The sequence below is a fragment of the Daucus carota genome, chromosome 2 (assembly GCF_001625215.2).
Source record: "Daucus carota subsp. sativus chromosome 2, DH1 v3.0, whole genome shotgun sequence".
Taxonomy (NCBI): Eukaryota; Viridiplantae; Streptophyta; class Magnoliopsida; order Apiales; family Apiaceae; genus Daucus; species Daucus carota.
This window is the reverse complement of record NC_030382.2, coordinates 48,319,833-48,332,117: the sequence shown is the minus strand read 5'-3', so window position 1 is coordinate 48,332,117 and position 12,285 is coordinate 48,319,833. Positions and strand designations below refer to the sequence as shown.

The window sequence follows — 12,285 nt, the reverse complement described above, 5'->3', positions numbered from 1 at the left end:
GAGGTTTGGATCTAAAAAGCTAATTTTGAAAAAATTATTTTGAGGAGTTTTTTGGATTAGCGGTTTTGGTTTGTATCAGATAAAACTAATCAATCAGCTATTTACTAAACAGTTTTACGAGAAAAAGCCAATTCAATCCGCTAGTCAAAACATTTAATTTAATCAACTAGTCAAAACAGCTAATTTTATCCGCTAACAGCTAACCGCTAATTTCCAAACAACCTTTGTCTTTTTAATCCGTTAATTGTACGTGTACATAATCAGCCAAAGATATCCAAGATATCTATCCCCAGGAATAAAAGTCCTGAAATTAATCTCCAAAAAAACACTAAAATAATGTCATTGTTTATATACAAACAAATTAATATATGTTTTAAAAAAACGTTATAAATAAATATTAATTCAAGTAATATCTTTGCTTATCTTAAATTAAACATTTGATTTACCATGACATGTAATTTATAATTAGCTTAATAAAAATTTACAATTTACATCAATATAAGAATTATAATTTTCCGTACATCACAACACAAACATTAGTTAAATTAGACCGAGGAGTCTCTACCCACAGACCACAAGCAAGCTATCCTCCTTGCATGTTCAAAACCCAGGCTGTAAAGTAAAGACATCACTCATAATTGCATATGTGTGTGACTGTGTGTGTTATACATCAGATGTCATGTCTGCATTCGGGGCTTGTATATAGTATAAAACTTGTTGTAACTGTTCACACAATTTTTAATACATTTTCCTTGTATCCACAAACAATTGACATTACAAAAAAAAAATGATGAACTGCCTTTTCTTAGAAATAGGATGTGTAAATAGTAGTCTGTCTAATTCATCTATCAATATTTGTTATAGGACCCTTAAACCAGTGCCGAGCACTCAAGATCCAATAGGAGACTGTGAGAATGAACAGACCACCAACTGCAACTGGAGTATAGTTCAGCGTCTCTCGAGTAACGGGATAGGCTACAGGCAATGAAAAGAGGACAGAGATGAATGCAACCCATAGGACGGCAGTCCAACCAACAACAACTCCGTAATTCCCCAAGTTAAAAGGTCCTGCCTTGAAAGATCTTCGAGCCAGAGTTACTCTGAGGAAAATGGGTATTGCATAAGCAATGTAAAGCCCGATAGTTGCTATTGATACCATTGCTTCAAACGCCACTTCACTCCCAAGTGACTGCAAATACTCAGATATAAGTAGACAGTTGGCCCCCAAAAGTACAGAAAAAGAAGTGCAGTCTATGCGTAGAAAAATTACATTAAAGATTATTCATCCAAAATATTTAACATTAACATAATAATATGGTATATTGCATAGTGAGCTAATTTTTGAAGGTTTGCAACAGTCTATGTGCAGATAAAGCAAAAAGGAGGCACAACCCGAAAGTTTTTAATTTTTTTATAAGGATATAATTTACTAAGAAAACTAATTCTCTGAATCCAGAAAATCCACATATTTATCATTTAGGAACAATATCTCAGAAGAAAAATCACAAGACTATTATCGAAAGCAGATTTTACAACTAAATCTGTGAAAGCAAAACGATGATAAATAATAACTACTGATATACTAGTACCGTCAGGGCCATGCAAAATGATATGAAAGCAGAAAGCCAAACTGCATTCAAGGGGACTTCTTGGCCGTTTACTTTATGCCATAGAGAAGATAATGGCATAGCTCCATCTCTCGAAAATGCATAAGCCATCCTGTAAATAAGCTCATCTTAGAAGGGTTTCAACAAACTAATCTATACATAATCCACCATACAAAACAATCTACTAAATATACCTGGAGTTGCTTGTAACTGAACTCATAGCACAGAAGAATATAGCAACAGCAACCACGCCTAGACAAATGATTCCTCCAACTCCACTTCCATATCTACTCTTGAATGCTTGATAAAATACCTCCGCAATGGCATAACCACCAGCATCGTTACCCTCGTCCAAGAGGTATGGGATGTCAGTAACTGCAAAGGTGATACCAAGTATGTAACCCCATCCAACAATAATTGATATGCCAATAGAACTGATGATTCCTCTTGGCCCATTTATGTCTGCACTCCTTGTTTCCTCCGACTGGAAGAATGTATTTAGATGTAGCAGTGTGAATCATCATGTGTTAAACTGGATAAAAGAAAGTAAATGTTTGCATATAAAAGCTGCCTAAGTACTACATTCAATTGTAATGATATTCATAAGAGAAGTCGTGTATATCATATTTCTCTACGGGCATATACTTTATATAGTTCTTACAGAAGGGGAGTAGAGATTGAAATCAATTTTTAAGGAATCTAAATTTTGAAAAATGTACTGCAATTGGCAGAGCAGGGGACATTTGCGTCATTGTGTGGGTCATGAATAAGAAAACAGGACTTACCATATGGGCAGATGCATCATATCCTGTTAAAGTGTATTGACTCATGAGGAGCCCTAACAGGAATATGTAGAGTCTACCATTCACTCCATCAGTATTTTCAGTATTAAAATGAGTGAATACAAACTCGGCGTTGGCCTTTTCCGTTGCAACAGATGGAATAAGAATCATAAGAACAAAGACACCTACAGTTGCAAGCACCGGTAAGAATATTATAAGAAAGGATGGATGTGAAAGCAAATTGACTTGTATGATTTCTCCTACCTAGAATGTTCCATCCAGCAGCAAGCTGTCCAAAAAACGATAACCAAGAGATAGAAAGACTGTTTATGATAGCATGTACGAGAAGAAGGCCACCGTGAATACCAATAACTACATATTTAGAGCCTTCATATCCACCTCCATTCTTTCCTCCTGTGCTAAGGAGAATCATTACTTGAATCAGCTCCGCAAGTGAATAATTGACGCTTGTTGTAACAGCCCACTGCACAGAATGGTCTTTCTAATGACTAGAGCTAACAGAAAATGATACTGGAAATGAAGCCATTGTAGCTTTTTATACGCTTTGAACTTAATGGAGAATTTGAAATTACCTGACCAACAATGTTATACCTGCATCATTAAATGAAAAGCAAAAATTTACAGATATCAGACACTATGCACATAAACCACAGACAATGATCAGCATACTGTATGTAACTAAAAGTGCATTTTACTTTTGTTAGATTTTCCTCAACATTATGTGTCGAAAGTGAACTGCATACACCAATCATAATATACGAGGGGCTTGTGCGGTAATATTATTATCTGTTTCAATTTTGTTATAAGGGTTTCAACTTCGTACTATCAGTTAAAGACCACTCATATTACAAAACTAATATGAAATATACGGTAAGGAAGAGTGCAAACACTCAATAGACATTCTTTCAAACCTATTAGGCTGGGACCGGTCAGGATTTTCACCCAGGTGACATTAGAAAATTACACATGATCCTATACCATATATTTACACGGACCTCTTTCACCGAATCCCACCTTGGCCTTGTAACAGAGCTAGAATCACGTCCATATATGATCATTTTTTTAAAATATATAACCATCAAGTAACACTTGTATCTAAGATTATAAGTACATTTGAATTATGAAAACCACGTATACTGCCGTAACTTGTGCTTGTTCAAAAAAACTGTAGTCGTAATGAAGCTCTCTTTGTATATGAACATTGCAACACACAAAACCAGTTAACTGAATTTCTAGTAGTCTAGTGACACTAATCCTTCCCCGGCAACAAAGACGTCGATGGTTTGAGGAGGCCTGACCAAATATGTTTAAAAAAGTGCATTTGACTATTACCAAATAAACACTACGAGCAAGTACAATATTCAAATTGACTAAAACATCACATTTCTGGTTTTAGTATGATATGACGAACAAAATTGCTAGATCCTATCAACATCCCAAGCATAACAATATCTACATATATAAACGTGGAAATGAATAAAGATAGGAGGAATAAAATTACCATCCAGTGATCCAAGAAGCAAAGGGAGCCCAATTTGGGCCAGCAAGTTTAGCACTCCAATAATAAAGTCCACCAGAAGTAGGATAAGAAGAACAAATCTCAGCCATGGACAAACCAACAATCATAGTAAAACAGCCCGTAACAACCCAGCCATACACTATAGCCACAGGTCCACCAAACCTCAGCCCAGTATTGTACAGCGTAGTTATACCAGTAATAACCGAAATAATCGAAAACGAAAATGCAAAATTTGACAGCACCCTGCAATCCGAACCAAACACAACAATCATACTTCATATTTCATAACAAACTAAATTAAAAAAATGTAAGGAAAATAGAATATACGAGAGGTCACGCTTGAGTTCTTGTTTGTAGCCGAGCTCATTGAGACGAGCATGGCCTGAATCAACGGAGGAGCTTGGGAGTGAATGATGAGAGGGGAGGGCCATTTCATCGGTGTTGGCCCAGCCCATTTGTGAGATTTGTAAGAACGCGAGATGGGTTTATCGGAGTGTTTGTTAGTTGACTCTCTTTCTATGTTTCCTATTGATTTGCGTATCGGTGTATGGATGCGAAATATATTTGTGACTCGGTGATTCTTTGTCAATATAAAGATTCTGTCCGCATTGTTGGTGGAGTGTATCTATTTGTTTATGAAAGATGGAAGTTATGGACAGCATGGTCAAACAAGCAAGTTGAGGTGAGGCGACTGTAAAGATGAGCTTCATTTGGCGTTTTCGGCGGAGTAAACGGTTTGATTGAGATTACCGTTAAAAATTATTGTGATGTTAAAAAAATTATACTACCACGCAGTTGTTTAGTATTTTTTTTTTCTAATATTTATATATTTTCAGAATATATAAAAAAGACAATATTTTTAATAAAATTTGATAGTGAAATTTATGATAATTTTTTAGAAAAATTGAAAATCATTTTTCGTAAAAGTATGGAAAAATCTACTTTTCCTAAAAGTAGTTCTAATGGAAAAGACAGCATAGGGGTATTAACAAAAACGGCTTGGCTAGTGTGTGCCATGGACACATGTTATGCACTAAATTTGATATATTTTATTTGCTTTGATCGGTGAAGTTTTTGTGTATGTAGAGGGCCACTATTATTATTAAGTGCTAGCCAATTAACACGAATTACATACATGAAATTTGATGTTTAGATGTGCCCATAGGCAAATCATATAAAGACATGAATTCCTATAATTGGGTTTTAAAATGTGTATTAAATAGAGTTTGCACTTTTGAGAGTTTACATCTTCTCTCCTATTTATTAATTTTATAAAAATTAAAAATATTAGTATAACTTTAAGGTTAGTTAATCATTATAAACAACATTGTTAAAATAATATAAATTTCACAAGTTCATTAATTTCAGATAATTAATACTCCCTCTGTTTTGATTTATTAGAATGAAAATTTATTGGAATAGTTAAACTATCATTAAGAAGGCATTATTTTACATTGATGCCCCTTCATTTTACACACCATTTGTGACATCTGATTATAAATATAGGCAATAAATAAGGGGAACTAAGAAATGAGATAGTTGACATTGCATTATACACTGAGAACGACTGATAATTACAAAAAAGTGCATTTTTCTAAAACGTCTAATAAACACAAACAGAGGGAGTAGTTATCATCGTTTCAATCAATAAGCTTTAAAGATATCCTAATATCTGGCCGAATCATCTAGAGTACCATTATTGAGCTGGTAATAAATACCGATATCAATTAGTAAATATGCAATTACTTGTTTATAAATTAATTCGGTAGAACAGTTGCATCAATACTCAAACACACACAAAAAAATAGTAAAATCAATTTAACATTAGTATTTCAAAAATATATTTACATGAAAAAGAGCATTAAACGGTCGTATAAACCGAATAGCTGATTAAAATGCATCGACTTTTTTTATCAAAAAAATAAAAAAAAATGCATGGACTTTGGATCTAAACACGTGACTAAATGCTTTTAAAAATAAGCGGGCTACTAAATCAAGTAATACACGAAATAAGCAATGAGGTGACCTTTTAATTTTCTAATTTAAAATATTAAAAATAAAAAAATTTGATTATATTTATATTATAAGTTTAAACTCTTAGTACTACATGTATTTTTATTTAAATATAATAATATTATATCTCTAATTTTAACTATATTCAATTTCCTTATTCATTTAAAATTTCGATTAATATTTAAAAAAAATGATTTACACCTGCAGAACACAGCTCAATTTTGAAATAGGTTTTCAAATATATAATATATAATCTTATTTAGAATTTCAACCTTAGCTCAGCCGGTCAGGTAGAATAATCAAACGAGAAAAGTACTCGTAATTTTAGCCGTTGATCTAAAAGCCAGGACAGTTGCGTGTCATCTGAGACGTGACCTGTCAAATTTATAAACGAATTGTAATCTAGTGACCGGATTCGTGGTTCAAATGTTTTGAACGTTTTCAGAAGTCTCTTGTGAATGAACTTCAGAAATTTCTTCTCTTGTGAATATAATTTGCAGACTCGATAGTTATCACATTCTTGCATAACTTTTCCGTCAAGCGAAAATTGAACCGTAAAATGGCACCGGTACTAATTACACCTTTAACTATCATATAAACTTTTCTAGGTAGTTACTTAGCGTGTATAGAAATATCTGGTTTTCCTGATTTACTTTTCGGACGAAACGATCATAAACACAAATGACAAATCTGGCCACAGAAGATAAAATGATCAGATACCAGCACAATAGTATCTTATTGATCATTTAAACAATAAGATCCAGTTACAGTTAGATATGGTAGTTAAACACTTGAACATATTTTTACACCGTGTTTCTTTGATTTTGGGGAGAAAATCAAGTTATTCGCATTTTCTATTACTTTTTTTTTTTTTGTAAGGCGCATTTTCTATTACTGAAAGCATAAAAGATGGCCAGTTAATCTGTCGAGGATAGTTGAAGCAAAATACCTTGAATAGCTAGATTTTAGCTAGGTTTTCGGTTATTAACCGAATAACAATTCGGTTCGGTTCGGTTATTAAAATTATAAATACGGTTATAACCATTGTTACAGAAATCGGGAATCGGACCTAATCGGTTGAGCTACCGATTCAAGGATTAATCGGAAATCGGAGATTAATCGGAAAGATTAATCGGAGTTAAAATCGGGTTTATTTTAATATTAAATTATTATTTAATATTTAGTTATTATTATATTAACTATTTAGTAACTAATATATTTACTATATTCATAAACACTATAATTATTTATATTTAAAGTAATATAGTATTTTAATTTTAATAATTTATCACATATACTTCGATTATGAAATATATATAAGGATTAATCGGATTTCAAAAATCAGATCGGTGGCCGACCTTGCAGAGGATTAATCGGGGATTTATCGGTTAAATCGGGGATTTTTAGAACACTGGTTATAACCGAAATAACCGAATTATATATGTATTATTTTTAAATTATAATATATATGTATAATATAGAAATAGTTTATGGAATAATATAACATACTTACCCAGAGAGTCTCATACCAACACATTTCTAACCTAATTCCACGCATCCGCCTCTCCCCTGGTACTCAGTCACTAGCTGCCGCTCGCCGATTTCAAGAATCCATGTCTAGTATTTAAGACTCAAATCAAAGATTCAAAGGTACTGTATCTTATATACCGTATGTTGATCGATTTTTAATAAACTATGAGTGATATAATGTAGTGCGATTGATTGCATTTGAACTAAACAAAATCTTCTGGCTCCTGCCTGTACAAGACTAATGTGGACTAAATTTTTTTTGTTTTGTTTTTTCTTGTTTTGCAGATGGTGGCCGCATAGCAGATCCTGTTTTTGCTTGTTTTTCAGGAAAATTCGGTTTTCTCATAACCGAAACCGAATTAACCGAATTATTTCGGTTCGGTTTCGGTTCGGTTTAATAGATAATTCGGTTCGGTTCCGTTTAATAAAAAAGTTACATTTCGGTTTTCGGTTATTTCGGTTCGGTTTTAGACCGAACCGACCGAATGCTCAGCCTAATTTTAGTATTTTACATAAACAAACTTGATACTATTTTAAGTAGCCATATGGCTAGTAAGGCAGTTGTTCTTACCACACCATTTACACTTCTACGATCAACTGTTCTAATTTCTAGCTAAAACAACCTAAAGCAAGGTCAGAGGTTTTACGGTCTCCCAGATTCGACATCAACATCTTGCAGCAGCGGCGGTGAGTTTAAATTGTGACCTAGAGATTTCAACATAAGGTTATTGTTATTTCTCACAGCTTCGACATCTCTCAGTGGTGGTTGCTGTGAATTTGTGCGCAACTCTTCTAATGCTTGAAAATGTGCATAAGGGCTCCACCCTGAAACAATATAAACGAAATATCACATTGGATGTTAAGCTTGTAGGCAGGTGATAATGACAAAGTAAACTAAACATAAATACGCAAGGCATAGTAATATATATATCAGTATATGTTATAACTTAATTTCCACAAACGAAAGAACACATACTAAAAAAGCTTTATCAGTTTACCTTCAGTGTTATAAGGCGGCGCGAAGAATTGGAGATAGCAAATTGTGGCGACAACTAGCCCTGCAAAGAAATGCTTTTAGTCAATAAGATTTAAACTACAACTGATGACAAGGAAATGAAACGTTGGAAGAAAAAAAACCTAGAAATCCCCCAGCAAACACATCCTGCCAATGGTGCCAATAATCATCCACACGAGAAACACCAACTAGAGAGGCGACAAGAAGAGGAAGAAAAACAATGCATAATTTTGAAATGTGCCCTCGGCAATCAAATGCTTGTATTTTCCCTGACAAGTATAATGATAGAAACCCCAGACCTGCAAAGGACCCTGCAATATCATCACTTCTTTGTCAAATGGTTGAATTCGTTCAAGTCTGCACAGCATCATACTACAAGTTAAATATGCAAATTCACCGACTTCACTTAACTGTTAAATCAAAAGTATTAGAAACTGAAATTTTTTGACATGTGATTATCTGGATAACAAGTCAGCAAGTATAGAAGATTACATAGGTTTTCATAAATGCCTCATAGCTCGCAAGCGCACTACAGAAGAATTAGATGCTAGTGCTCATCTGCTCGATGTGTCAATTCATGTCTTGTATAACTTGAGTAAGTGTCTTGCATAAGGCTTTCATGCAGTTTATACTAGTAACTCAACACCTTAGACTGAAATTACAATTAGTTAAGGCGAGAAGTGCTTACATGAAGTATGACCACTCGGAAAACTCTTATGTCCTTCTCTTATCTCACTATCTTTACCATGACATACAACATTTCCCCAGAGATCATATACCTAAATACGAAGCAGAAAAAATTATTTGAAAGTCAGTGATAAGGTAAACAAAGATAGCTAACATTCTAAAAGGAAAAACATAATATCATTCTGACACCTTCAATATTAGGAAAATAGGTGACCTTTCCATAGAAAAGCCACTTTGGTATTTGTAAAACTAATCAGATCTGTAAGTGGTTACCATGATTTCAGACAGCTGACAGAATTCAATTTGTTAAAAACAGAACAGCACTGATGTGTTATTATAGTATTAATGTGAAGAGTTTAGGCTTCTGTACATCTTTTCCATCAGGAAAGCAGCGCCAGAAGAAGTCAGGCCGCGGTCTTCCAACTGCATTCTTTATTGAATCCGTAAGAACGGCAGTTATCAGCACAGCAAATAGCAGACCTGATACAAGCGCATGTTCAGATCATTGCATATTGTGCACACCTTGTAGCAGGAGATTATTGCACAAAGTATTATAACTTACCTAAAATGCTGTGGTGCAGGTCATAGACATTTCTCCTCCGAATATAGAAAATATTGAAAACAACAATAGGCAACAAAACAGCATACATCTGAATCACAGCGAAAATTGTCTCATAGGTTCTACTAATTTAGATAATTGAATATGATAGAAGAGGTATCTAGATTGATAGTCAACTACATGATATGGAAATATTGCAGTAATCGCATTCAATCAACTATGATTTCTACAACAAACTCACTGGAACAGCCCATACGGGCACTGTGTTGTCCTTCATTGGATATCTAAGGTCTGTCATCATATCCTTCCCAACAAAGCGATAGAATGGGTGTATAACATACAGGATGATCTCTATGACCATAAGCAAGAGCAAAATAAGCCAATCATTACTGTGATTCCTTGCGAGTGTCGCTCCATGAGACTTGATAGTGTACGTGCCTAGCTCAACGTCCCTTGTACTTCCCTGTTAACAGTGAAAAATACAATGATATGACTCGCTTTAAAGTCACTATAATTCATCAGATTAAGCTTCCACGAGGAACAGGATAGTAATTAAAGAGAAAAAAAAAGGACTTGCACAAAGAAAAGCATAAGAATTGTTTACAATATTTATTTACTTAAAAGTTACTCATAAAAATTCCAATATCTCCCAAAAACTGAAAACAAACATAACAGTATGTCTCACTCAGAAATATGACCTTAATAAGATACACGGAAAGTTTATCCCTACTTGGCTACTCATATGAGCTCAAATGGATTCCACGAAAATCCTCAGCATATTCCAACTTAGGAATCTTAAATTTGACATGTGAAAACGCCAAACTGAAAATTAATCACGCAAATTATCTGTACAAGAATCCCAAAAAGCACTTCAAGCCTGATAAACACACACATTTCCTTTATAAAGAATAAAATTACTTTAAGCTGGTATTCCAAGCATTAAGAAAAAAGCATCTTAATATTCTTGGTGTTCATTCTGAAAAAGTTTGTGTACTAATTCTTTGTCACACAATCATATAATATCACCAAAATAGCCGTTCCTGGATAAACAATTAAACATGGGAAAGAAACATAGCAGTTGTCACTGATATCTTCTTCTATTTGAATGGTTGAGATTAACAAAACAAACATATTCTTAGGTACAAACAAATTAAACTAGTACTACTACAGTAATAAGATGTATTGAATACTTTGAGATTTTAGGCAAATTATACGAAAAAATTGATTTGAAACCTGAAGGGCAGCCCAGAAATAAGACAAGGAGACAACATGCTTCCACCCCATCTCTAATCACTACAAAAATCACACAGCCAGTCAGCAGAATCTGCCAAAAATGTGGGAACTCAGCTGGTAAATTGTATATTAACACAAAGCTGTGAAGTGGGAACAGAGAGTGAGAAGTGAATAATGCTGAAAACAGAACCTTAAACTTGATTAATAAAGAGAAAAACAGTGCTTACAGAGTGGTGATTATGTGATTAGTGAAGTTAAAGCAAGAGAGACTAAACGCTAATGGAGGTAGTAGATAAGAGTAACATCAAACAGCAACCAGAATAAATATGGGAATGGGACCCGATGTCTGTCACTAACAAAGTTGGTAGGCTATCCTTGGAAAGATTAGTGGTAGAGATGAGAGAGGGCTGTCTATAATGCAAAATCATGAATAGTAAGTTAATAACCGCCGTGTTGGTGTTACTTCACTCAACCGAACTCTGCCGACGGTTACTACTACACAGAAGTTGTGGCTGCGACGTTTTCTGCAGGCAATTTACTACTTACCTTTTTTTCAAATTAATGTTATAGTCGGGGACAAATATTTCGGCAGGCCTTCCAGCGGTATAAATTATTTTTTCATTTAGAAAAGAAAATTTAAAAATAAATTATATTTTATATACACGGTGAGTATTAGGTTCGGTTAACCGAAAACTAGGGTTATATAGACAATCCGCTTAACCGCATTGATCGCTTGCACAGATCGCATCCGAACCGCATTGTGCGGATAACCGTAACATGGGGTTAGTTGCGAATTATGTTTTAGATAATCACTTATTTGTGGTCCGGATGCGGTTTTAAATATTTAAAAATCGTAAAACCGCAACCACAAGCCGCAAATATATATTTATAATCATTTATATTTTCAAACATATATTATTATACTATATAAATTAATAAATTATACATAAATATATTTATATAATATTAATTTTATGATATTATAAGATCTCTAAATGTATTTACAGAATTTGTTCACCTGGACATAGATGAAGATTTGGATTGATTCATGATTCAAGTGCTTCTGCGACTGCTCCATAGATGTGCATGGATTAATTCTCATATTCTCATCTTCTCCTAGTTACAAAATTCCAAATCATGTGTTATATAGGGGAATTATCTTGTATACTGTTTTTTCAATCTTATTTTCAAAAATACTATCTTCTCCAATCTTATTTTCAAATATATATATATATATATATATATATATATATATATAAAATCCAAATCATGTGTTATCTAGGGGAATTATCTTGTATACTGTTTTTTCAATCTTATTT

The 12,285-nt window shown here is 33.7% G+C and overlaps 2 protein-coding genes and 1 long non-coding RNA gene across 5 annotated transcripts; 1 reads left to right on the top strand and 2 right to left on the bottom strand.

The window, feature by feature from the left end:
• Positions 1-677: 677 nt before the first annotated feature.
• Positions 678-4,592, bottom strand: LOC108206068 (amino-acid permease BAT1 homolog). The gene is made up of 8 exons (XM_017376242.2): positions 4,257-4,592; positions 3,912-4,172; positions 2,983-3,001; positions 2,654-2,873; positions 2,393-2,574; positions 1,802-2,091; positions 1,590-1,719; positions 678-1,189 (listed from the first exon to the last, which is right to left on the bottom strand). Exons 1-8 carry the CDS (start codon positions 4,382-4,384, stop codon positions 842-844), a joined length of 1,578 nt encoding a protein of 525 aa, XP_017231731.1. The 5' UTR covers positions 4,385-4,592; the 3' UTR covers positions 678-841.
• Positions 4,593-7,366: 2,774 nt separating this feature from the next.
• LOC135150779 (uncharacterized) lies at positions 7,367-8,403 on the top strand. The gene is made up of 2 exons (XR_010289044.1): positions 7,367-7,592; positions 7,758-8,403. It is a non-coding gene; the product is annotated as an uncharacterized LOC135150779 (long non-coding RNA).
• LOC108205883 (lipid phosphate phosphatase 2) lies at positions 7,888-11,480 on the bottom strand. Of its 3 annotated transcripts, none has more exons than XM_017376000.2 (9): positions 11,194-11,480; positions 10,967-11,057; positions 9,975-10,196; positions 9,737-9,824; positions 9,545-9,654; positions 9,176-9,266; positions 8,610-8,798; positions 8,471-8,530; positions 7,888-8,297 (listed from the first exon to the last, which is right to left on the bottom strand). In XM_017376000.2, the coding sequence occupies exons 2-9, from the start codon at positions 11,015-11,017 to the stop codon at positions 8,116-8,118; spliced, it is 993 nt and encodes a 330-aa protein (XP_017231489.1). In that variant the 5' UTR covers positions 11,018-11,057; positions 11,194-11,480; the 3' UTR covers positions 7,888-8,115. The 3 variants fall into 3 exon arrangements, with proteins under 3 accessions (XP_017231489.1, XP_017231490.1, XP_017231491.1); XM_017376001.2 differs by having other exon boundaries at positions 10,967-11,026; XM_017376002.2 differs by lacking the exon at positions 11,194-11,480 and adding an exon at positions 11,157-11,175 and having other exon boundaries at positions 10,967-11,026.
• Positions 11,481-12,285: the final 805 nt, after the last annotated feature.

Excerpts from the sequence above, each read along its gene's own strand:
- LOC108206068 (XM_017376242.2), bottom strand. The coding sequence starts at position 4,384 with ATGGGCTGGGCCAACACCGATGAAATGGCCCTCCCCTCTCATCATTCA. Across the intron at positions 2,575-2,653 it reads TGCTGGATGGAACATTCTAG|GTGTCTTTGTTCTTATGATT; the intron begins GTAGGAGAAATC and ends TTGCAACTGTAG. Across the intron at positions 1,190-1,589 it reads CATTTTGCATGGCCCTGACG|TCACTTGGGAGTGAAGTGGC; the intron begins GTACTAGTATAT and ends GAGTATTTGCAG.
- LOC108205883 (XM_017376000.2), bottom strand. The coding sequence starts at position 11,017 with ATGGGGTGGAAGCATGTTGTCTCCTTGTCTTATTTCTGGGCTGCCCTT. Across the intron at positions 8,799-9,175 it reads TCCGAGTGGTCATACTTCAT|GGTCCTTTGCAGGTCTGGGG; the intron begins GTAAGCACTTCT and ends ATGATATTGCAG. Across the intron at positions 8,298-8,470 it reads GCCGCCTTATAACACTGAAG|GGTGGAGCCCTTATGCACAT; the intron begins GTAAACTGATAA and ends ATATTGTTTCAG.